The sequence below is a fragment of the Leptosomus discolor genome, chromosome 1 (genome assembly GCF_034619465.1).
Source record: "Leptosomus discolor isolate bLepDis1 chromosome 1, bLepDis1.hap2, whole genome shotgun sequence".
Classification (NCBI taxonomy): Eukaryota; Metazoa; Chordata; class Aves; order Leptosomiformes; family Leptosomidae; genus Leptosomus; species Leptosomus discolor.
Genome location: NC_141391.1, coordinates 19362188 through 19384793, shown reverse-complemented (window position 1 = coordinate 19384793; position 22606 = coordinate 19362188). Strand labels below are relative to the sequence as shown.

At 40.8% G+C, this 22606-nt stretch overlaps 1 protein-coding gene across 5 annotated transcripts; it reads left to right on the top strand.

Annotated features, from left to right (window-relative positions):
• The first annotated feature begins 4900 nt into the window (after window positions 1-4900).
• CPAP (centrosome assembly and centriole elongation protein) lies at window positions 4901-22075 on the top strand. Of its 5 annotated transcripts, none has more exons than XM_086481800.1 (16): window positions 4901-5320; window positions 7388-7511; window positions 8329-8562; window positions 9532-9676; window positions 11227-11332; window positions 12619-14257; window positions 15698-15830; window positions 16695-16860; window positions 17730-17969; window positions 18587-18686; window positions 19661-19758; window positions 20480-20578; window positions 20688-20828; window positions 20941-21025; window positions 21141-21261; window positions 21883-22075. In XM_086481800.1, exons 1-16 carry the CDS (start codon window positions 4901-4903, stop codon window positions 22073-22075), a joined length of 4044 nt encoding a protein of 1347 aa, XP_086337926.1. The 5 variants fall into 5 exon arrangements, with proteins under 5 accessions (XP_086337926.1, XP_086337924.1, XP_086337928.1 ...); XM_086481798.1 differs by having other exon boundaries at window positions 8329-8622; window positions 12616-14239; XM_086481802.1 differs by having other exon boundaries at window positions 4946-5320; window positions 12616-14239; window positions 19658-19758.
• The last annotated feature ends 531 nt before the right edge of the window (window positions 22076-22606 follow it).

Genomic DNA, 22606 nt, shown 5'->3' with positions numbered 1-22606 from the left:
TTAATTTATCAGGGACCCAAGTCTAGAGCAGATGATCAGGATAAGGTTTCAGATAAAAACAAAACCAAACCCACATTATCCTGAGGCAATTTTAGGGTGAGATTTAGAGTACATTATCTGTACTATATTTAAGAAATGTGTTTATTCTCTAGATCTATGGCCTATTCAATTTTCAATGTACACAAGCGAAGTTGTTCTTTGGTGCAGTAAAAAAGGAATCAGATGGTCAGCTACCATTGAATAACTTAAATTATTAGCTAAAAAAAATAAAATGCAGTTACTCAAGGAAAGAAAGCAACACAATTCATTTGAATTTGAGGTTTCATGAAAACCTGGAAAATCAAGACTATCGAACACAATTTTATACACATCTGTACAACTGTATCTCAGAAAGGTACTCTATAGGAGGGGCCCAAATCCTCTACTGCACTATACACCTGATAGAACCAGCAGCTATGTGATAGTAATATGTAATATAGTAAAACACCTAAACAGTAATTTAGGTCAGGCACAAGCTGATCAAATGGCACATGAGGTCATTATATACCTGTATTTTGTGCCTCTTGTTCTTGGTTTTTATGGCATTAGCAGTGCTTTTGGCATAAAAGTACTCTCTGCTCACACAAAAAAAACCTCTCCATATTTTGACTAAGAGGTTTTTACAAGATACTATGTCACCCGAGGTGATAAAAATCTTTTACAATGCAGCCTTGTAACTTGGCTCTGTGGGAAACTGTACCTTGAAGAAGCTCTACTTCTGTGGTATAAAGATTTATTTTAAGCTGCTTTTATCAACTTTATTTTGAATCTTGTCACAAAGATAGATTAATTTGAGGCATATCTAAGGGCAAATGTGCCACTGCCAAAGGCTTCCTTTAATAACCATAGTATAGATCTGGGCACTGGCTCCCTCTTCACCAGTTTTCTCAATACATCCTCTTAAAGCAGATTCTGGATACGGCCAAAGTATCACCAGAAGCTGTGTCCTCAGGAAATAATGAACTCTATTTGCACAGCCAAAACAAAATTTTATTGGAAGTCAATGAAATACATCCAACCAATTGCAAGCATCAGCCCTGCCTATACATCCGTACCTCATACGGAAAACACCAGAAGCAACTGAAATCGGTAGCTACATGTGGTGCAAGACTCCACAAAAGTATTTTATATTACATTTGCTTATGAAAATCAAGCTGCTAAGACCTGAGAAAAAATTCTTTTGAGACAGATCTGTAAATAAACCGTAGGTGAGCCAGTAAGCAGAAAGGAATGTGTAAACTTGAGAGAGATTAATTTCCTCCAAGTCTTTCTGTAAAGACACTCCCCCTCCTCTGTTCCCAGCACGAGACATATTAAATGACCCCTGCTCCTGCTTCTCTCTTTAGATTTTGAGGGAGCCAAATAATTTACACTAACCTGCTCAGGCAGTTGCCCTCCCTGAAGGATCTTCCTGCTTCTCTACCAGTGAGAGGTACAACTGGAGAGCCTGGGCAGGTAGGAAGGGCTAGGACACACTCATACCTCCCTACAAAATGCCTGAAGGGACAGCAACCCAGTCAAACAAATAAACCAAGCAAAGTGCAGTCTACTGCATAATAAGGGGCAGTAACCCTCACTGCACTTGGAAGGAGGAGGAGGAAATTGTTACTGTTAAAGCAAAAATGAATTTTGGAATACCTGACAGAGAACAGGAAATTACATTAAAACCTGTTCAAAGTCTTTTCTTCCCCTTGAGTGAAGAAAATTTTATTTTCATTGTTGGTGAATGCTACCCCTGAATAGTAGCCTCTCTTCTCCTATTTCCGTAGAGAACCAAGCTTCTCAAGGAATTTTAGCAGTGTTGGCTTTATTATTTTTGAATGGCAAAATTTCCAAAAATAAAAATCAGAATAGAAAACTGTTGTTTTAACTCTGTGTGTTAAGAATTAATTAACTGATGATGAATACTTTTATAACTGGGATATTGTGTTGTTGCAGCACCAGATAAGGAAGTTATGCAAAGTGGAATGGCTGACAACTATCACTGCTTTAATTCTTACAAGTTTGATTTATGTTGGTGGAGATCCATAAGGCTCTAATAGCCTCAAAAGGATTTTGAGCACACAAGCTTGTACTTCATGATTAAACCACAAATTCAACACCATTATTAGCAATAGATTCTATTTTTAGCACAGAGAGGGAGCCAAAAAAAATTTATCATCCAACAACAGACCATGAATAATCTGTAGCGCTGTAACGCCTTCAGTGTGCAGGTAAATGGAAAACAAACTTCTGCTGTATTTTCCTACTAAAGATGTCAAAAGGGACCGAATGTGATGTTGTGTTTTAAAAAAACACGAGTATCAACCCTTGCATTTTCTATCGCAGTAGCTTATCACCGCTAATGCAGAATCCAGTCAGAGGACAATCACATACGCAATATATTCATAACTGGCAAAACCAAAGTGCAGGAAAGACGATGGTACAGAAAGAGCCCTGTGGAACTATAGAAAGCAACAGCAGATATTAAAACTAGCCGTAGGCAACTGAAAGGGTTATTTCAGGTAACACCCCGGGTTTACACAACCTACCGCTCGGTGTTGTACCTGCCCACTGCAGCTGCGAAAACAGGTCGCTGCCAGCGACGTTTTCGGAGCGTGACGCTCTGCCATGCCCCGGAGTTCAGCGGAAAACGGGAACTTCGCTCAGCAAGACAGAGCATGCCTAAAGCGCCAGGCGTCAGAAAGCCAGGGGATGCTTTTTCCATTTGTCCTTCCCTTCCTCCCTTACCGCAGCCACTGAAGGACGAAAAGGGTGCAAGCAGCCGCCATAGAACCGCACCAAAAGCCCAAAGCCTCACCCCTGCAGAACCGTCACACCCCGAGAGGCCCGCCGGCAGCCTGCCCTAGCCCAGCACCGCCTCACACACCGCGCCGGGACCGCCGCGGCCTCCCGCCTCTGCTACCCCCAAGGAAACCGCGTCTCCTAAAGGGACGACGGCGGTAGCGGCGCGGGGAGGACCCGGGAGCCGCCTTCCCCCTGCGGGCCGCCCCCAGAAGCGAGGAGCAGGCCCAGCTGCCTGAAAGGATCCCCCCCGCCCTGGGCAGGAACCGGGGCAGCGGTGACTGCGGGCGCACAACTTCACTGTTGATGCCCATCAACGGCCCTTTGGCCGCTGAGGCTCTTGGGAGCTGTAGTTCGAGCGCCGCGGCACCGCCTCACAGCGGGGCGGGAACGGCCGTGGCTTGGGACTACAGCTCCCAGCATGCTCGGCGGCGGGGCGGTGCCCAGCCTGTGGCGCCGGCAGGCTGTGCGATGGCGGCAGGTTTGTAATAGAAGGAGCCGGGTGGCGGAGTGGAGTGTTGCTGCCGAAGCGGCCGGAGGACTAGTGCCCGTGCTGCCGCCCCGGTACCTGTGAGGGGTCGTGGGTCGGAGCTGTCGCGGTGCGGGTGCTTCGGGGCCGGGGCAGCGGCGAGGGCGTTGTGGTGCCGCGGTCTGGGGCGGTGTCCGTGTGGGAAGGAAGGCGCCGGGCCTGGCCCCTCGGCTCGCCTGAGGAACGTGGCTGTGCTCGTCTCCCCACCGGCGACCTTTGGGGGATCCGTTCATCCCTTCTTGCCGTCCCCGGACGGGTCAGCTTCAGCCCTGCCAGCTCTTTCGGTTGGCGCGGAGGCGCTGCTGCCCATAAGCTTTAGGGGAAGCTTTGAACTGGCAGGCTGCCTCGAAAGGGTCTCCAAGGTGACAGGAAAAACAGCGTGTGAAACCTGTGGGCTTGAATTTGCCCACGCGGGAAGCTGTGCCTTGCTGGGAAACTTAGAGTGGCGTCTCAAAACGGAAGGCGGTTGGAAAACATTTTTCTTTTTGCCGTTTCTCCTAGTCACAGTTTCAAACTTTGGTTGAAAGCATAAGCCTTTTTACAGCGGGAAAATTAAGGGAGAGCTGTATGAACTGACCTCTTGGGAACGAAGAAGCTTGAAGAAGTTATTTCCTGATCAGCAGGACTGTTGGGCCTGGGCTGCTGTGGCTGTCTGTCTGTCCTTTGTCCCCATGCCCCTTCTTTCCTCTCCATTCTCCATGATATCCCGTGTCCACAGGCAGAGTTAACTGCCATGGGACTAGTTTGAGATAGCAGGGCTGAGCGGTCAGGCTCTTGCTGTGCCATCGTCATCGGCAGCAGTTCTCTTTTTCTTCTGAAGTGAGGAAATCACTCTGGATCTCCTCCCTACCTGATTAATTCACGTTTTCTGACACATGTAGGAATTTGGTTGTCACTGACACTTTTGCAGACTTCAAACAGCTTTTTGGATGGATTTAAAAAAAGAAGCTGGTTGGGAGGAAGAAGCTAACAGGCAGCATGGTTGTAGAGTTTCCATGAGAAACTAAGGAAGATACGAAAATGCTAAGTGCTGCATTGAAATATGTGCAGTAAAATGTTTGTATTTAGATGGACATATATGAAACTTTGCATTGATGTGAAAGATCCTGTGTGGGAAGTCTCTTTTTTAAGTCCTCAAATCACCTCTCTTCTTTTGTTGCAGGCACTTAAAAAAAATTCCTAATCCCTCTCAGTACTATTGAAGAGAATATTATACACAGCTTTATAATATTTGAGATAATATTAACTGCACTCAAATAAATAATAAGACTAAAATTTGGATTATGTTGATTTCCTGCACAGAAGGTGTTTGTTACTCGTCCAAGTTGTTTCTATTGCCAAGGGAAAAGTAGAGTGTGACTTATTTTTATAAATATGCTAGACTGGTTATAAAATAATGCCTTTCTTTCACTGGGAATCTGTTATTGTAGATTTCTTATTTTGTTTATCTGCTTAATTTCTAGGTGCTAAAAGTAGGTAACCATCCATACCAGATACCTGGAACTTTGAAAGTTTTATTGTCCTAACACTACACAAGGTAATATTGTTATGTTAATGATACACCAGCAGTTAAATTGGAATACAATTTACAAGATGCCAACTGTTGAAGATCCAAGTAGTGAACAAAACTTCATTGCACACTGGATGTCAGATAGTTCCCGTGCTGGAGTCTTATTAGATCCTAGTTTTACTCATTTGAAAATCAACAAAGAAAATTTGTTACCTGGCTCTGAAGACATCACAGCATTCCCTGGTGAAGTGTTGCATCTTTCAGACAGCTGTTCTGTAAGCGATGACTCCTTGTGTGAAGAGTCTGGCAGCTCTTGTACACTTCAGCAATATACCACTGAAGCATCTTTTCCAGCAGCATGTAATGTAGAAACCTCTAAAACAGACTTTGTCCGTGGTGAGGTGGATGTTCAGACTAAATCTGATCACAGCGATCCACTCTTACAAAAGCTTGAACAGGTAAAAGTCCTAGAATTCCTTCACATATATCCATGAAGGTTTATTTTGTTCCTGTGATTTGTCATACCTGGCAGTAAGCGACCTCTTTGCAACATATAGAACACAGCAAGCTTTACAAGCAAGTCCTAAGTCACAGTTAGCATGCGTAAAAGTTGGTGTCCTCCTCGTTATGTGCAGTTATTGAGTCTGCTGTTTCTAGCTGGCACGGGTTCCAGTTTAAAATCAAATTGCATTCAGTGGCAGTGTACTTGTTCTCAAAATATTTTTACCTGGAAAGGTGCACAGGGTTTTACAATGTTCCATTGTTTCTTCACTTGAATCTGTGGAAAGGGGGTGCTAGTCATTACAGTGATAGTACTTCACCACAGATATTCACAACGTGGTGAAGTTGTGTGTTCTTGTGCCTATAGCAACATCTCCTGTTAGTTCTCAGAGTAGGTATGTACACCCATGTACCTGGTTCTGTTTGGATGAAGAGAGTTGTTAGTGTTGAATGTGATGAAGTATCCAAGACATTGGGGCAAAATGGCCTGGAATTAGAATGCTGTGATGTTACTAATTGTTTTTTCCAATGCAAGCGTGTCAGTTAATCCACTGTAACTGGCTCATTCGCGCATTACTTTTTCGCTCATAGCTCTTCCCAGTTGCTTGGTATAAATTGTGTTAGCTGAAAGTGCTCAGCAGCACTTTAATAGATCTTTCCGCTAAGGATTAAGAACTCACCTCCTCTGCTAGCAGCTACCTCAGCACAAATCCCTGTGTCTGTTCACTCAAGTGGAGAGAGGGAGAGAGTGTGTGTGTGTGTGTGCACGCGCCTCTAGAGTAGAATTCCACAACTTATTTGGTACTATAAAAGTTTTCTCCTGTATTTTACGTGATAGGAAATATATATTCACTTTTTAAGTATTGTCAGCAGTATCAAACAGAGGCTAAATGACAGATATTAGCTGGTTTGACGGTATCTAAAGAGGAATTATTATGTCTCCTGTCTTAGAAAGTTATTGACTAAAATATTATAAAAAATAAACCTGATGCTTGTAGTAGTGAATGTAGTTTTGGATGTATGAGATTTTTTTTTTTTCAGTTTGATTTTCTGAGGATATTATTATGAGAACAGGCAGCAGTATGATTTCTTTAATAAATTACACAAAGGCTTTGGAGATGAGACTTAGATGATCTTTGGATCTTGATCATTAGCTCACAGCTTCTCCTTGCACAGTGCCTTACTTCTGTTTTCACTGGAATTTTAAGGGACTACAAGGGAAATTCAAGGAAATTTTTTCTTGCCTGTTGGATGACAGATGTCATCCAGTTGTTGATCTGTGGAAGGATTTCATCAGGTCTCCTGTCCTTCCTTTGGAGGCGCTGGAACTAGCACATATGTATGTGTTTGAGGTACAGAGATGGACATGGAGGCCCACCACCATTGCTGTGGTTTGGTAAGGTGCAGAATGCCCTGCCTTCATATGGCCCTCGAGGCTGGTCTTGAGGCAGGGCCAAGGACTCCTGGTACACAAGAAAATGAAGACTGGATTACTGAATTTAATCAGTATTTTAATTCTTTTTTTCAGGCAGCTTCATGAGTCTTAATGTTCTCTGATGCTCTTTTTCCCCTCCCCTGGTCCTTTGTATCAGTACTCTTCATTGTAACTGAGATCTTGGAGAGAGTAAAAAAAAAAAAAAAAAAAAACACCAAAAAAACCCCAAACAACATCAAACCCCACTTTTTCTAAAGCTTTAATTATTATGAAGTGGTTAACATTTGAATAAAAATACAGCATAGTAGAAGTTAACGTTAAAAGAGCAGAATTTGAATGATTTTTCCATGCAATAAAAATAAGTGTTCTGATTCCTATTGTTTGCAGATTGATTAATTAAAGACTAGTGGAACTGTTAATTAAGAAAACAAAATAGCATGTGTATTCACAGATGGAAAAATTCTTAATGTCCTTCATGTTATGCTTACCTAATGGAAACAAGAAATACCCATTGTCTTGATGACACTAATCCTGTGGTACACTTTAAGTAAACCTAGCCTCTAATACATTTATTTTTTTGTTTGAAAAGCTGAAGGAATTGCAACAACAGAAACAGGAACAGCTAAAGAAACAACAGATGGAGCAACTTCAAAGGCTAATGGAAGAGCAGCAAAAGCTACTTAGCATGGTATCTGGCCAGACAGCAGGTCTTGGTAAGTTGAGAAAGAAAGCACATGACGTACTTTGAGTAAACTGAAAAATTTAATCTAATTTTCCAGTAAAAATCTGAAAGTGTATTCAGTGTTCTTCACCTTAAGGCTACTTGATTAGTCAAAGATAAATGCTGCATTGCTTGAATGTGCCTGAAAATTGAGTGCTTCTGTAGAAGGAACACTATCCTGTTTTTATAAAATGCCAACTGTAATTGTAACTTGATCTACATGTGCTATGATGGGAGCCCTTGTTTCGAAGAACATATTTTAAGTATAAAAGACAGTGTAAAACAAACAGTTGCTTTCCTTTCTGATTAGCCATTTCTCACAATACTTTTGATTGCTTTGAGCTGGCAACATATCCAAATGAAGTGGTCCCGCCTTGTTTGTGCTCAGGCAGCACAAATTTGTTCAGGTGATGAGCTGAACTACACTGGGGAGCTGATCTGTATTTAAAACCAAACACTTGTAACCTCTATCAGTTTCCTTGTTTGCTGTGTGCAAAGGGAGGGGACAGTGCTGGACTGGAAAAAGGTTTTAGAGTTGAGCAGGCGTATTTTGTCCTGTTGCTAGTATCAATCCAACCTGACTTAAAAGATAATTTTTCACTCTGCCTTACCTGAGAAAATGAAATTGGGGCTTAACTTTAGGAGGACAAAATCCAGATTGCTTAATCACTTATTCTTGATTGATAACGTACGAATGGAGGCTGGGTGATCAATCCTGCCCTTCAGTGCCAGTTCTTTTCTCCTGTGGAACAGTGGTGTTGTAACACAAATATAATGATACAGCCATTTTTTTTTCTTTTAATTTCAAGGCTATACTCTGATGGCTGAAAGTCAAAAGCCAAGACCTGGGCATTCAGCGGGCTTAACAACTTTACACCAATTGCCATCATCTGGATATCAGAGCATCTTTGAAGACAGAGCTTATGTTCCGACTGTTTCTCCACATACACAAGACAGTGATTTTTTACAGAAGTTAAACAACAAAGAATGCACCTCATCTTTGAAGAACAGTCTTTCAGGAGTGTCTGCCTGTGAGAAACAAGGTGCGGGTGTGCCTCTGAGAGTGCAAAATTGTTCGAAAAACGAGGATGACAAATACATTAGTCATTTATAGAAAGATAATTTGGTGTGTGGTGGGTTTTTTTCCCCCTTGTAGTTACTCAGCATAATTTTCTACTAGTTATTGTGAAGATTTTATACAAGTGTTGGTTTACTTGATTTGTTGTTTGGTGTTACTGACAGCTTACAGACCTCAGTGTTCCTGTTGATGTCCATGTGAGTTTTGTTAAAAGCAGCATGAAACAAAAGTAAAGTTCTTCTGTCTGTATGAAACGCTTATCTATTTTAGGAAAAAATATAATCATTACTGATAAAGCTTACATATGACAAAGACTGGGAACATAGCAAATAATGACAGATACTGGATAGCTGAATTGTTTGGGCTGAACTGTACCCACACTTTCATGTGGCAAATTGAAAATAACAGTCTGTGCAGGGATACAGAATGTCTTCAGATGAGCTCTATTGTGAGGATTAGTAACTGAACTGGAATTAAGAATCAAGATGGGTTGACAAGGTGCCACCACGTGACTAAAAATTATTTGTACATCGGAAGCAATGCACTGGAGTTCTTTCCTCCTTTTCTCAGCTTTACCATTGGCACCAGCATGGCTAACCTGTTGCTATGACTGGAATAGTGGTTTTGGTTTGAATCTAGCAATTTAATAAAGTTAGACCTTATTAACCTGTAGAGGTTTTGGGGAGAAGGTTTGAGTTTGCATTTCATCATACTTCATACCAGCTTTAAAGTTTTTAATCAGAGGGCTTGGTTTTAGGATGATGTGAAAGGATAAGAATTAATTTGGGGAAATCTTAGGACTATTTTATGTAGGAATTCAGACTACATTACCATAAAGCTCTCTTCTGGTTTTAATCTGACCTGAATGTTGCTGAAAGAGCTGAAAACTGATCTGTTGTTTGGGAGGGAAAAAAAGTTTCTATTAATTTCATAGGAGAAAACATTTGGTGTCCAGAACAAAAGATGGAAATACTAATGGAAAATGAAGATCATTGCATTGATGCCTTATGTGTGGAAAGTGCAAATCGCTCTGAAAATTCCAGTGGAGGAAAACATTTGTGGACTAATACAGAGGAAAGGTAATTCAGATCATTATTATGCAGTTTTTGTCAAATAACATGATTTTGATTGAATTCTGAATCCTGATTGAAAGAGACTGATATTCTCAATTTGTGTAGCTTTCTCAACCAAGGATTCCATTTTGATAGGTACTGTGGAGACTGGTAGTAAGAGAGGCTCTGGCTTGAAATTGTTTATGCTGTGAAAGGTGTGATGATGTGTATTGGTTGAAAAGGTCTCTGCAACCTGGGGTCATGATAGTTTAGAAGCGTGTTTTAGTATAGTTTAATATGTAAGCAGTTATAATTGCTGTTCCAAATTTGATTATTACAACCTCCTATCCACTGTTACGTGGTGAAAGTAGTAATGTGAATGAGGAGTGTTAAGACTGTGACTTTTTAGTTTATTACCAGGAGTTATGTTTGTTTAAACGTCTGTATATGGCTAAGAAGTAATAATAGTGCTTGTGGCAGAAGCCTTCTTGTGTATAGCTAAAAGCTTTGTTTATGTTGTTGATAGAATAAAAGCAGTGGTTGGCATTGTTTTAAAGCTCTGCCTTGCCTGACGGGTCATCACAAAACCAAGAAATACTTTTTCCAGGCTGTGGTGGGTTAAGCCCAGACAGCAACTAAGCGCCCATCCAGTTGCTTGCTCACTCTGTCCCCCAGAGGAGAATGGGAGAGAAGCAAACTCGAGAAAATTTGTGGGTTGAGATAAAAACTGTTTAATAAGTAAAGGAAGGGGGGACGGAACCCCAAGTGATGCAAAGACAGTCACCCTTCACTTCCCACAAGCAGACTGATGCCCAGTTTGTCTCTGAGCAACAGCTACTTTTGAAAGACCAAGCCCCCAGTTTTTGCTGCTGAACATGATGTTATATGGCATGGAATACCCCTTTGGTGAATTTGGGCCAGCTGTTCAGTTGTGTCCCTGCTCAGTGTCTTGCCCAGCCCCAGCCTACTTGCTGGGGGCGGGGAGCAGCATGAAAAACGAAAGCAGTCTTTGATGCTGTGCAAGCGGTGCTCAGTAACAGCTAAAACACTGGTGTGTTACCAACACCGTTGTAGTTGCAAATCCGAAACACCTGGGCCGCTGTGAAGAAAGCTTGCTCCGTCCCAGCCAGACCCAGTACTCCTGTAATGGAGGAGTATCTAAGTGGGAGATAAGAAACATGATCTCAGTAGCATCACTGAGTGGGAAGGTGAAGCAGTATGACTAAAATACAAGTGAAAGTGTGGTGATCTGGGCAGAAGAATGGGTCATTGAGAAAACCAATGAAAGAAAAAACAGCAAAGCCTGAATACAGTGTCTTTTAGATATGTATGTTAAATATAGCAAGGGTTTGATAAACCATTTCTCAAAAGATAAACAGCTCCTGTTATAATGCATCTCAGATTAACTTTGACACTTAAATCACCATATATTAAATAACAGCTCATTATTTATCATCTTTTATGTAATTTCACCTTCGGTCTTTCTTTAAATAGCAGTGACGTTAAACACAGTTATTTTATACAAAAACATAAGACTTTTTTTTTTATTTTTTAATTTATTTATTAAATTACACTAGACCTATTAAAGCTGCGATTCAGGAGAAGAAACAGACTTTTGAAGAATTCCTGGAAGAACAGATACAACTAGAAGAGCAGCGTCTGGAGCAAACCCAGAAGTTACAGGTTAGTTATTTATTGTTTTAACCTTATTGTTCTTTAGCTATTGTGCCAAGATGTGACATGTGCTTTAAAATGTACAAGGAAGATTCTAGCATCAAAAGCTAACCGAATGCAATATTCACATTTTTAAAACAATAAGCCCCAAATATTTCACTTGTTGATGTTGTCGTGGTTTGAGCCCACCCAGCCGGCAACAAAGCCCCCCGCAGCCGCTCACTCACCCCTACCCCTGAGGGTTGGGGAGGAGAAAATGCAACCAAAAAGGCTTGAGGGTCGAGACAAAGGACAGGGAGGGCTCACTCACCAGTTATGGTCACGGGAAACAGACTCAACGTGGGGATGATAACACACATTTGATACAAACAACCACCACCATCAAGGTGAACGAGAGGTACCTGCCCCCCACCCCCCCACCCCTCCGGGGTCTCCCCGGGCTCCGCTCTGCTCCCTCTTTCCCCCCCAGCAGCTCAGAGGCAGGGAATGGGGGTCACAGCCCGTCCGGCACAAGGTGTCTCTGCTGCTCCTCCCTCCTCAGGGCAGGGGCCCTCGCAGCCCTCCCCTGCCCCACCGCGGGGTCCCTCTCACGGCAGACATTCCTCCTCCCGCTGCCCCAACGCGAGTCCTTCCCGCGGGGCCGCAGCTCCCCAGAACCCCCCAGCACGGGTCCCTCCCGGCGCTGCCGCCCTCCCACCGACGGGCGGCTCCAGCGCGGCCGCAGTCGCGGCTGCTCCGGGCCCGGTCCCTGCTCCTCCGGCCCGGGGCCCTCCGCGGGCTGCAGGGCGACCTCTGGGCCACCGCTGGGCTCCTGGGGCTGCAGGGGCTCAGCCGCCACCCCACCGCGGGCCGCAGGGGAACCTCTGCTCCGGCAGAGCTGCCCCTCTCCTGCCTCACTGACCGGGGTGTCCGTGGGGTTGTCTCTCTCCCATCTCTCTTCTCTCTCCCGCTCACTAACACAGACAGACAGACAAAGAACTCAATCAACAGTTTTTTTCACTTGTAAACAGAGTTATTCTCAGAGGCGCTATTGGTCTGGCCTTGCCCAGAGGCGAGTCCGGAATTGAAGCCAGGGCAGCTTCTCGAGGCCTCTTAGAGGAACCACCTCTGTAGCCCCCTCCCCCTGCTACCGAAATCCTGACAGACACTGAACCGCCACAGATGTCTTCAGAAGTCCAGTAGAAGTGTACTATATAAATTTCTACTCATGTGGGTTTTATTTGAGGAAATACTCAAACTGTGGAAGGGGCTTTTTAACATTTTGTGTTTTACTTTTCCTTGCCCCTTTTCAGGAGACAAATGGATCGGCCATTCAAAAACCAGTGATCAAACGACCCTTCCTGAAGAGAGGAGAAGGCTTAACGAGATTGATTAATGCCAAATCTAAAATTACAAAACTTGGAGAAAACACCCCAAAACTTCAACAAAGGGCTTCAGATGACATAAATGTCACTAAGGTGGACAGACCGCAAATACAGAGGAAAACTGTGCCTCCTCGCAAAGAGCTAGTTTCTGACAACCCTTTTGCACCATGTAAAAAATATAACCACCCTGATAAAGCAAAACACTGTACTAATCAGAAGACCCTGGCACTCAGGAATCACAATGGAAAAAATCTCTTGCCATCAGAAATGAGAATGCAACCAGGAAAAAGTCATGATGGACAGATGAGAGATTCTTTCCCGTTGGAAATTAACAACAAAATAGAAAATAAAGAGAACATGGTAGAATTTGTTAAGTCTAACGCTGGCAAAATTGGAAACAAATTACCTGGCACAGAAGAGCCTCAGATGTCACGTGAGCTGACCAGTGCCTTTTCTAATTCCAAATGCCTTATAGGTCACCCTGTGAAAGATTCAGAACTGTCTTTTGAAGTTTCATTTCAGAATAAGCTGGAAAACTGGGAAAAAGAAAAAGAAAAGGAGAATCTGGAATTAGATGAATTTTTGTTTCTAGAACAAGCTGCAGATGAAATATCTTTCTCAAGTAATTCCTCATTTGTGCAAAGGATATTAGATCAAGATCAGCAAACTTTAAAAGGGCGTAGAATGTCTTCTACCCCTATCAAGGCAAAAGAGCAGCAAGTAAAGGCTCTGGCTGTTGAACTCATAAATAAGAAAAATAAAAAGGCAGACAATATGACACAGGGAAATATAAATGATAGAGCAGTTATGCATGGAGTCTCAAATTCAGGAACAGCTTTTAGAATGAAGGATCCATTGAATAAAACAGACAGTGTAATATTTTCAGCTTCTTCCATGACAGCAACTCCTGCTTTAAAAAGTAATGTATGGACTGTACATGAAGAGAAGGGCGAGGGCAGTGGTGATACTACTACAGATTCTGAGAGCGAATTTGAGACTACCTTAAAGCATGAAAATGAAGATGCTAAGATGTCCTTCCTGAACCATAGAGAAAGTGATCCAGAATTTTTTGATTATGGAGGTTCTGTTACAGATACCGGCAAGGAAAGCAATAATGGAGATGCTGACCTTGGCTTGTCAGACAAAGATTGTAGTGCACTGTCAAAGCAAAAAATTGGGAAAGCTTCAGACCTTCAGAGGAACATGTCTTGTATAAGTAGGAGTAAGTTTGAGTTTGATGATGAAAAAACATGGAGTGATCTTGATGAAAATTATGTTAATAGTGAATTTCCTGAAATGTATACTAAAATGCCTCTACAGACAGACTTTTACAGTAAGAATGATACAACTGTCCCAGATAAAGCAATAAAGAGAAAAGTTGCCTCAAAGAGGGGAGATGAAATGTCCAAAGACTCTGTAGTGGACAGTGATTCAAATGGACCTCCTGTACCAAACCTGATGGTAAAACTGTTTCCTTCCCTGAAACCAAAACAGAAGGCAGGCTGTCATTTGGAGCGTGAAGTCAAATCAAATGTGGAACAGGAGCCAGGAGGTGAGAAAACAGCAACTGGTAGGAAATGTTGCAGAAGACATACTTTACAAGTCTTTCCTTCTAACGCTTAAGCTGCAACCTGACATTACACCAGCCGGTGTAAGTACAGACTTCTGCTGCAGGGAATGGCCCTCTTCTCACCTTTCGTCTTCCCTCCCGGTTGCATGTCTGATGTCAGATCTAACAATTACGCAGCTTGCAGAATAAGTATGATCAGTGAAAACTTTTACCTTTTTTTTTTTTTTTTTTTTCCTGGAGGATAGTTTTCTGTCAGCTCATTGAACTAGCTTGATCTAGAGCTGCTTGATCGCTGTTTCCAAATCAAGGAAAATATCAAAGGCATGCTGCGCTGAAAATGAAGGGGTACCTCCCTTTCCACTACAGAGTGCGTTTACACCACAGTAATGTAATGCTATACACTGGTAGATTGGCTTGTTCCCCTTATAAAATATGAGGCAACAGTCCTGTCCATATTTTCTGACAGTAGTATAGTATCTAGTGAATTCATGTGGAATGTGGGAAATACGGATTAATTCTTCTGCTTTGCCCAAGTTGATTTCAACCATATGGTTATAATCTGGGGGAGGACTGCCTCTAAAAGCTGCTGTTGAAGCTGTTGCATTTATGTGAGATCATTAAAAATGCAGTTGTTCATTGAAAGCGTGATAGAATACCCTAGCATTTAAATCTCTTCTTTGTAAGGTGGTGAGATCTTTGTTTCAAACTCTGCTCCGGTGAGTGTTTAGGATTAGTGTTGATGTTTTTATGAGAAGTTCATATGAAATCTGCTACTTCTGCTTATTGTTTTGTGGAGAATTGATTTTGTAGCATTGTCTAAAGATGCCTGCTAGATGTTGTTTGCAGGAAGATGGGTAGGGGTTTCTCTACTTGATCTCAGCGCGTTTAAGGGTGAATGAGGCAACTACCTACACTGCAACATCAGTATTTAGGCTCTTCTGTCGCATACTCAGAAGTGGACTATTAAAACCCTGGGAGTGTTAAGTAGTGACTGAACAGGAAACTGGGATGGCAAAAAAGCTCACAAATCCTATTAGTGGCCTCCGCAATAGATTTCACATTACTGATGGGTGTGAGCAGACTGAATAAAACTTGGAAAAACTTACAACCATAAACTTTCCTGTTTGATGCTTAGTCCTTATACCTTCATTTCATCTCTCTACCTTGACGTGAGGCCCTTCACATTCCAATTCCTAAAATTTTTTAGTTCTACAGAGATGATAGAAATACTCAGTATTTGAGGTACTTAAGTAAATAGTGCAGATTGCTTTAATATGTCACTTCTGTGTTATTTCAATAGTAGAATTTTTTTTGCAATACTACTACTATCTCTAAAATACTGTCACTTGAATTTTTTTTTTTTAACTGATGTGGAATAATTGTTTACTTCAGTCTTATGAGTGCCGCTTAGATAACTCGCATCTGGCTGTTCCTTGACAGGAAACAGTGTTCCATCCCAGGTACTGCGAGAGAGACTCGCTGAATTGGAAACTGAAATAGAGAGATTCAGAGCTGAAAATGCAACTCTAACTAAACTCCGTGAAGAAAGAGAGCATGCCTTGGCAAACATCAGGTAACTTTTAACTGAAACATTTTGGTGCATTCACTGACATAGTATGTTCCAGACTATCATACTGTCCAGTTACCAACAGCACAGGTAAATAACTGGTGTGTTTCAGTTACAGTGGAGACATGGACCAAGAAACTGGTTGCTGCTCTATGTATATGTATATATTAAACTGTAGTTATTACTCACACACAAATTATAATTTTAAGAACCCCTGCTAGTTTAATATGATATCCTTAAAGGGTATACTTGGGAGAACTGTATACTTTTGTTCTGAGTGATAACACAGTCCTAAATTGCTCTTGCAAAATTGATCTTCACGCTAATATGGTTGATGCTTTTCCTTTGGATTGGATGTTTGTGTGTACAAACTGAGAATATTTTCATTTGAACTGGGGGACTTATAAGTGACATGTAGAACAGAGTAATTATCTCTGGTGACTTAAATGTAGCACACCTATTCCTACCAAAGTCACTTGTGTTTTGTTGAGAAACAACATCATGTTGTTGGCTAATGTTTAGTTTGTGACCTCCTGCTGTTAGCAGATTCTTTTCCCTGGTGCTTTTGGGGGAATGGTGTTGTTCTGCTTTGAAGAATGTTGGAGGATTTTAGCCAAAGCTTTGTTAAATTCAGGATAACTTTTGTGACTAGAAGATATATACAAACAAATTGTTGGACTTCAAACACAAACTGTGTAACAATTCTTACTCCTTAGATAAGTAATACCATTTATAGCTAAGTCTTCCTGGGCATAACAGATGCTGGACTGGAATCAATGACCACAAAATTCAGAATCTTCATTTTCTTCCTTAAAATTCAGATTTGAAGTAGTTTTGGCCTAAAACAACAACTTTGTTTCATAATTATAGGAAAGAAATTGCAGACTTTCAACAGCAGAAAGCCCAAGAACTGGCTGAAATAGAAGAATATAAAAAAAAGGAAATGAAAAAACTGCAAAAGGAGCGTAAAGTTTTTGAAAAATATACCGCAGAAGCTAGAGCAATTCCAGATAAAAAAGAACGTGATGAAATTCAGGTATAAAAATATATTATTCTTCTAGCCCACACAGGAACATGTAAATTCATTTAAAGGCAGTCAAAACCTGAATTCTAACTTAATTGAAAGGTTGCAAGTGATTTCAAAATGTGAACTGTTAGTAGACGTGGCCTAATTGAGGAAGGAACTACAGGCTTCACAATGCTGTTTGATGGTAAAAACTCCTGATGAGCAAATCCTTTTGTCACATTTCCATACTAAAAACTGCTCGTGACTATGGTAGAATGATCTTCAACTTTGATAGAAAATGATTGTAGTTAATATTAAGCTGTAAGTTTTTATTCATGGCAGTGAATCAAAATGCCAACTAGAACGGTATTTGAGTTTTATTCTGTTTATAACTTCTGTACAATAAATGGAGTAATCCTCTACAATTTTCAAAGTTACATTTTGTTATTACTTGTAGGTCTTTAGTCAACAGATGGAAGTAGCATTTGCTAAATGGGCTAGGCACATTCACATGTGTTTTATGTGATTGTGTCCTCCTCGTTTTCCTGGGCCACAATTTTTGAAGTGTCCTCTCAAGGGTAGCCTTAAAGATTTCATGCTTCTGTCTCAAGTGTATTTGCACTGACCAATCTGTGAAGTGTAAAGGATGCCAAGAGGGCAAAAAAGACATTTTCTGTGATTGAAGTTGAGCTGATGAAGTTGGTAGTCTAAAGTAAATAATATCTCTTTTGGGGAAGAAAACTTCTACCTTTCACCCTCTGTCCTGTTAAGCTGATTTTTTGATTTTTTTTTTTCTTGCTGCTCTTGTGCTTTTTTTGTGTGCTTGTATTTCTATTGGAACATTACAATCTTAATTAAAAATGAAAGCTCTTTGATTTATAAACATGCATTTTTCTAAGGCTTTAAAACAGCAGATTGTAGAGTTACAGGAAGATTTAAAACGAAAAGAGGCAAAATGGTCAACAACTCATCGACGCCTGAAAGATCAAATAGAAGCTTTAGCAAATGAGAATATGGAGCTAAAAGAGGAAGTCAAAATTATGGAGAGGTTTCGTCTAGAAGCCTGGAAGAAAGTAGAAGCTGCTGGAAGCAAGAGGAAAACCGAACATTCTGGGATGACTCTAAAAAGAGCAGAATCTGTAAGTTATTAATCTCGGTGTTTTAAAGTCAACTGTGTGAATAGTCTTGAGTTTTGTAGCTATTGGATTCCAGGTTTATGATCCAACTTAGATGTTTACTTTTGATTTACTAATCTTGGGACTCCACTAGTGGTGACAGACACAGAATTTTGAGATATCACATTCTCTCCAAATGTGAATGTTCGCAGTGTGCAGCATTCATTCTGTGGAGGAACTAATCTTAGAAATTCAAAATGGTGCAATTACAAGAGAGAAATCATAGATGGGATCTAACCCGGGAACCTCTGCACCTTAAGGATCAGCCAGGCAAACCAGGGGGTTCACCATTTTCTAAAGCAGTTATATTTAGTTTTGAAACTGTAACTATTATTCTGGATTGCTTGCACCAAATTATCATTCTGTAGTTGTTGGTAGCGTCGTAGCAGACAGAGGAAGGGGTCCAAAGCACAGCTTGGGCTAAATCACACAAGCCCTTCTGCTGACTAAGTCTCAAAAATGTATAGTTTGTGAAAAAAGCTTCCAGTAAATTTTACGTCGCATGGTATATAAATTTTGTTGCTGCTATATGAACGGTTACGAATAAATGTCGTATAAACCACAAATAACTTTTCTTCTAGTGTCTACCAAATAAAGGCCCAAAAAGTCGAACTGGATCTCCCCTTCTTCCAGTACAGAAGTGCAGCAAGATAAATGGCAAAAGTTGCTCACAGGCAAAAGGTATAAATGTTTGTCTAATCAGAGAATTCTGTTAAGTCTTTAAAAGAAAATTAAGGTGGTGTTTTGGCTTGTATTAAAGAGGAGTGCATCACCACCTCAAAAGCAGACAGAGAACAGTTGTAATGGACTTGAGCATATGGATAAATACCTCACAGGGTAAGATTCTGGAGAAAGCTGTGATGAGACCATTCTCAGAGCAAACATGCTTCTGGTCACGTTTGGCGCTCTGGAGTGTACCAGAAGCTGCGTTCTGCAATCCAGACTGGCATTCACCAGTGACATTCTCCAAGCTGCACATGCTGGTTAGGTGGCTGTGTTGATAGCATCAGATCTGCCAAGTCTCTTCAGAACCTTCCTTATCAGGATCTGTACTCATACGGGCAATGCCGTAGCAGGTGTTCCTTGCTCACAGTTGGGAGCAAATGCTGTTGGCAGCTATACTCCTTCCTAATGAATAATCACATATGGAAAGTAATTGGAGGGTACTTTTTTGACACCCCTGACAGCTCATGTTATCTGTTAAGGGAGAATATTCCAGAATTGAAGCTCTTGCTGTTTTTATTTTGGTAATCTTTCTGGTGTGCTAGGAGAGACATGGGAAAAGTATGCCAATCAGTTCCTGTTAAAAGGTTATCTCAGTCTTCCTTTATTCATTATAAGGCATAACTAACCATGTTATCTAGATCCGGGGCGGGGCGAGGGGGGGGATTCTTTGTAAATCTACAGAGATGAAATAAGAAAGAAAGTGCCATGTTATGCGTGTTGCAGTGATTCTTCAGTTGTAGCTTCTTGCTGATACACGAAGCAATGACATAGCTGAGGGAGCTGGCTTGTGTTGATTCTTTTCATAAACATACTGCTTTCAATTTCTACTGCACTTAAGAAATGTAGGTAGAGCTTGACCTCACATATAACACTTAAACTGTACTTTAATTTTATTGTCCAAATTAACTGTATTATGTGTATCTGAGTAGGAAAGCTTTCTAGAACACCTGCATCAGGACCTGCTAGTGACAGAAGCAACTCTGAGACAATGACAGCGCTAGAAGATTCTTCTAGGACTTTTATGGTAGTAAGTCCTGTATCCTGATTTGATTTTTAAGGGTGAGGAAAAAGCTTAAAATAAGACAATAGTTACTTGTACTTAAATGAGTATCTGGAGGGTGACTGGTGAAGCCGTTGACTCACCTTCTTATGTTCTTCAACTGCAATTTTATTATCTCATACCAGAAAATGGCTATGTAGTAGTCAATGCAGAGTGTTTTACCTGTGTCTAGTAGTTACAACATTCTTTGGCCAAGGAAAGAAAATAAAATAATAATCTCATGCTCCCTTGAATTTTGCAAAATGTTTTACCTTTTGAGAGAGGGGGCAAAAAGATGGATGTTTATATGCTCCATGTAGGGCAACCATGCAAGAATCTTGTAAATAGTTGAATTAATTCTTACATTAATTGTAGGTAGCATTCAGGCTTTATGAAACTTCATCAATTGTTTCACAGCGACATGGCAGTTGAGCACCATGCTACAACACACCACTGAATTCCACTTTAGCCTGGACTACAGCTGACCACAGTTAACTAACTAATTATTGTTGAGACTCAGTCTGTCTTACCACTTGAATTATACTCAGAGTTACATAAAACCCAGGTTGTACTTATGCCTTCCTGTGCTTGTCTTCCTGCCCTGATGTTCTTTATTTCCTAAAATACCTGTTAGCCTAGGGGAAAAAAAAACATGTATAAAGACAAAGCTCCATTTGAATTTATGCTTAGATTGTTGTTGTTATTTCAGGACACCTCTCCTAATGAAGCTCATGTGTCACTACCATCTGGTTCTGCATATACAGACAGTGAAGAGATACAGAGAGAAACTGCTTATCCTGATGGAAAGGTAAAATGAGAGCTTGGCACTCTGAAACGCCGCAAGACAGCTGTTGTGAAAGAGGAATGAGTATGTGAGTGTGATGGCTTAATACTGACCTCTCTAATGTATTCAATAGGTTGAAAAGGTTTTGAAAAATGGCTGTCACCTCATATTTTTCCCCAATGGGACATGGAAAAAAGTAGGTTCTGATGGGAAAACTGTAACTATAACTTTCTTCAATGGGGATGTGAAGCAGGTTATGCCTGATCAAACAGTGGTATGTACCCTATATCTTCTGCATTTTTCTATACATACTTATTTCTGTGCATATGTGTTCACACATAAAACATTTCTCACTAGTTATGTTAAATCTGAACTGTTTTCTGCAGATTTATTATTATGCTGATGCGAAGACTACACATACTACATACTCTGATGGCTTAGAGGTCTTACAGTTTTCAAATGGACAAATAGGTAAAGGAATCATCCAACCCAACCAACCCTCAAAATTGCTGCCCATATATATATATATACACACACACACACCTGTATTTATGTAATAAGCATATTGTATCAAAATACATTTCAGAAAAGCATTATCCTGATGGCAAGAAAGAAATTACCTTCCCCGATCAAACGATTAAAAATTTATTTACGGATGGGCAAGAAGAAAGCATCTTTCCAGATGGCACTATTGTTCGTATTCAGCGGTAAGCTTTGCCTTTTCTGGTACCCTAGCCTGTTGATGGGAAAGGAGCAGTTAGGGCTCACTGGTAGAGGCAGTATATGGTGACAGATCTATTTCTAGAAGTTTACATTTGAGTATACTGTACTGTGAACACGTCTTTACTATTTTGAAATTTTGATATTTTTATTTTTGGTAGCTTGGAGGATACATAAAGACTGAATGCCTGTGTGTATTTTCTCATACCCTAACATGAGAGACTTTTCGGATTTGTGTATAATTTTAGAGAACATGTGAGAAGCTAGCTGGTGCGGCAAGCAGGTCTGACTGACAGCTGATAACTGATAGCACTCAAAACGCTAAGTTTTAAACTTTCTTGGACTGTTGCAGCAATAGATTTAGCGCAGAGAAAGTGTGGTAGAAGCTCTCAAGTAAAAAGAAGTCACGTCAGTTTTGGAGAAATGGGTTTTTGAGTACCAACCAGCTGGGATGATATTTAACAAAGCAGGCTTTTCACAAATACTGTAGTGAGTTCTTCCTTCATTTAGGCTTGCATATTTAATGGGGTTTTTTGGGGATTAAGTTTATAGTCCTTCAATGATTTTAAAAAAAACAAAACCAACTTATATACATTTATTTAATGCAGAGATGGAAGCAAAACTATAGAGTTCAATAATGGCCAGAGAGAACTACACACATCACAGTTCAAGAGGCGGGAGTATCCAGATGGTACTGTCAAGACTGTGTACATGAATGGACAGCAGGAAACAAAGTATGTCTCTGGCAGAGTAAGAGTAAAGGACAAGGATGGTAATATTATCATGGACACTAAGGTGTAGGTAATGTCAAAACTCTTGGAAGTGTCGGCACATCAGCAAAAGTAATGTACATTCCTGTAAACAAGAAGAGAAAGCCCTTTAAGCTTGTTGTATATATTGTTTATAGTTTTCCTGAAATTTTATTTTTCAGTGTGTTAATACATCAGAGGTTTTTCTATTTCTTTTTCCCATTTCTACTTTTAAGCAGCAGTTTATTGATTCAGTATTCTGTCACGTGTAGTTTGAAAGGTGGTGGTGGGTTTTGTTTTGTGTTTTTTTGTTGTTTGTTTTTTTTTAAATTCTCATCTGTCAGTGAAAATTTATCAAATAGCTGTAGATTACCTTATTTTAGACATCTAAGAAAAGATCCAACGTAAAGTTGTGCTGTTTGGAACCTGTGCTGTGGTGAAATACAGCAGAAGACCAGATTTGAAGGTGTGGGTAGCAGTTCACTCATTGCTTGACTTAAGAGTAAACAAATGGCAGTATTCCTTTTCAGTTAGCCTTAGGCTATTCTTTCCTCATTTCTTCGTCTCAGTTAGGAGGAAACCA